Source organism: Populus alba, chromosome 16 (assembly GCF_005239225.2).
Source record: "Populus alba chromosome 16, ASM523922v2, whole genome shotgun sequence".
Taxonomy (NCBI): Eukaryota; Viridiplantae; Streptophyta; class Magnoliopsida; order Malpighiales; family Salicaceae; genus Populus; species Populus alba.
The window spans coordinates 12792249-12793467 of NC_133299.1; the positions used below are offsets into that span (position 1 = coordinate 12792249).

General features: G+C 41.3%; 1 protein-coding gene across 1 annotated transcript; it reads left to right on the forward strand.

The window, feature by feature from the left end:
* Positions 1-393: 393 nt before the first annotated feature.
* On the forward strand, positions 394-783 carry LOC118037488 (uncharacterized). Its single transcript, XM_035043480.1, has one exon. It carries the CDS (start codon positions 394-396, stop codon positions 781-783), a length of 390 nt encoding a protein of 129 aa, XP_034899371.1.
* The last annotated feature ends 436 nt before the right edge of the window (positions 784-1219 follow it).

Here is a 1219-nt window from a genome sequence, read left to right on the forward strand (position 1 = left end):
AACCTCTTAACAAGTATAAATTTTCACAAATTTTCACAAATACAACTGTCTATTCCTCCTTTCGATGAGAAGCCTTAATCCAATATTTGACCTTTATCTTGATCAGTATCTTCTTTACCTTCTCTTTATGTCACATTAATTTTCATCAATAAATACCCCCCACAAACTTACCAACTGCCCCTTCTTGTTCACAACTCTCCCTCCCTCCCTCACTCCCTCTCCTCCATGCACTGTTTCTTTCTCTATCTCAGAACAAAGCAAGGGTAGGGTGTTCTTCTCATCGGAACTCTCCCTCCCTCCCTCCCTCCCTCTCCTCCATGCACTGTTTCTTTCTCTATCTCAGAACAAAGCAAGGGTGCTCTTCTCACCGGAACTCTCCACTACCAGTCCAAAATGTCCCGCAGAGCAAGCAAGCGATTAAGTTTCAGTCCTGATGTAAATGATAAGCCAACAATCTTTCTTAAACATGGAGGTGGAACAAGGGTAGGTGGAAACAGGAAGAAGATCGCTGGAATTTTCTCTTTTAGGCTTCCTAGAACCTCAAAATTTTCACCAGCAAGACTACTAAGGCGCCTCGGAGCTAAGGTAGCAAGAGTTCTACGTTTTGTGTCCATGGGAAGGAAGTCTTCACGTAAGGTTACTTCATCAAGTTTGCCAAGATCAAGATCACTTGCTGAGGCCGTAGACTCCCAACGAGCTGAAGCTATTGAAGATTGCATTGAGTTCCTAAATTCTTCGTCCTCTTTGCAGAGGTCAAACTCAGTTTCTTCAAATTCTTACTAGATTCTGCGGTCAAGAGAAAAATATGTATATGAAATGAACAAAAAGTTCATATTATTTCATTGATCGTTAGTATAAGTTTCTTAGTTTCTAATAGAGAAGGAGGCAAACACACAAGAGGAATCAGTACAAATAGCAACAGCCACTGATATGTTTATGCATAGAGGTCGAGTATCAAGAATCTTTTGCATACATACGGGGTCAAGTCTCGAGTCTAATTCTCTCACAACATAGGAGACACCTTCGAAGCCAAACAAGACAATAAGTTTCGTGTATGACACTTCGACAGCATGCAAATAATGGATACATGACCATTCCAAGGGTGGGCCACCCTAGAGGGTCGAGCCTATCTAGCACTAAAAGGTTGAATCACTATCATGGCAATTCCTGATCAAATATCCCATGTGGATTCACTTTTTTCAGTGTTTTCTGACGAATA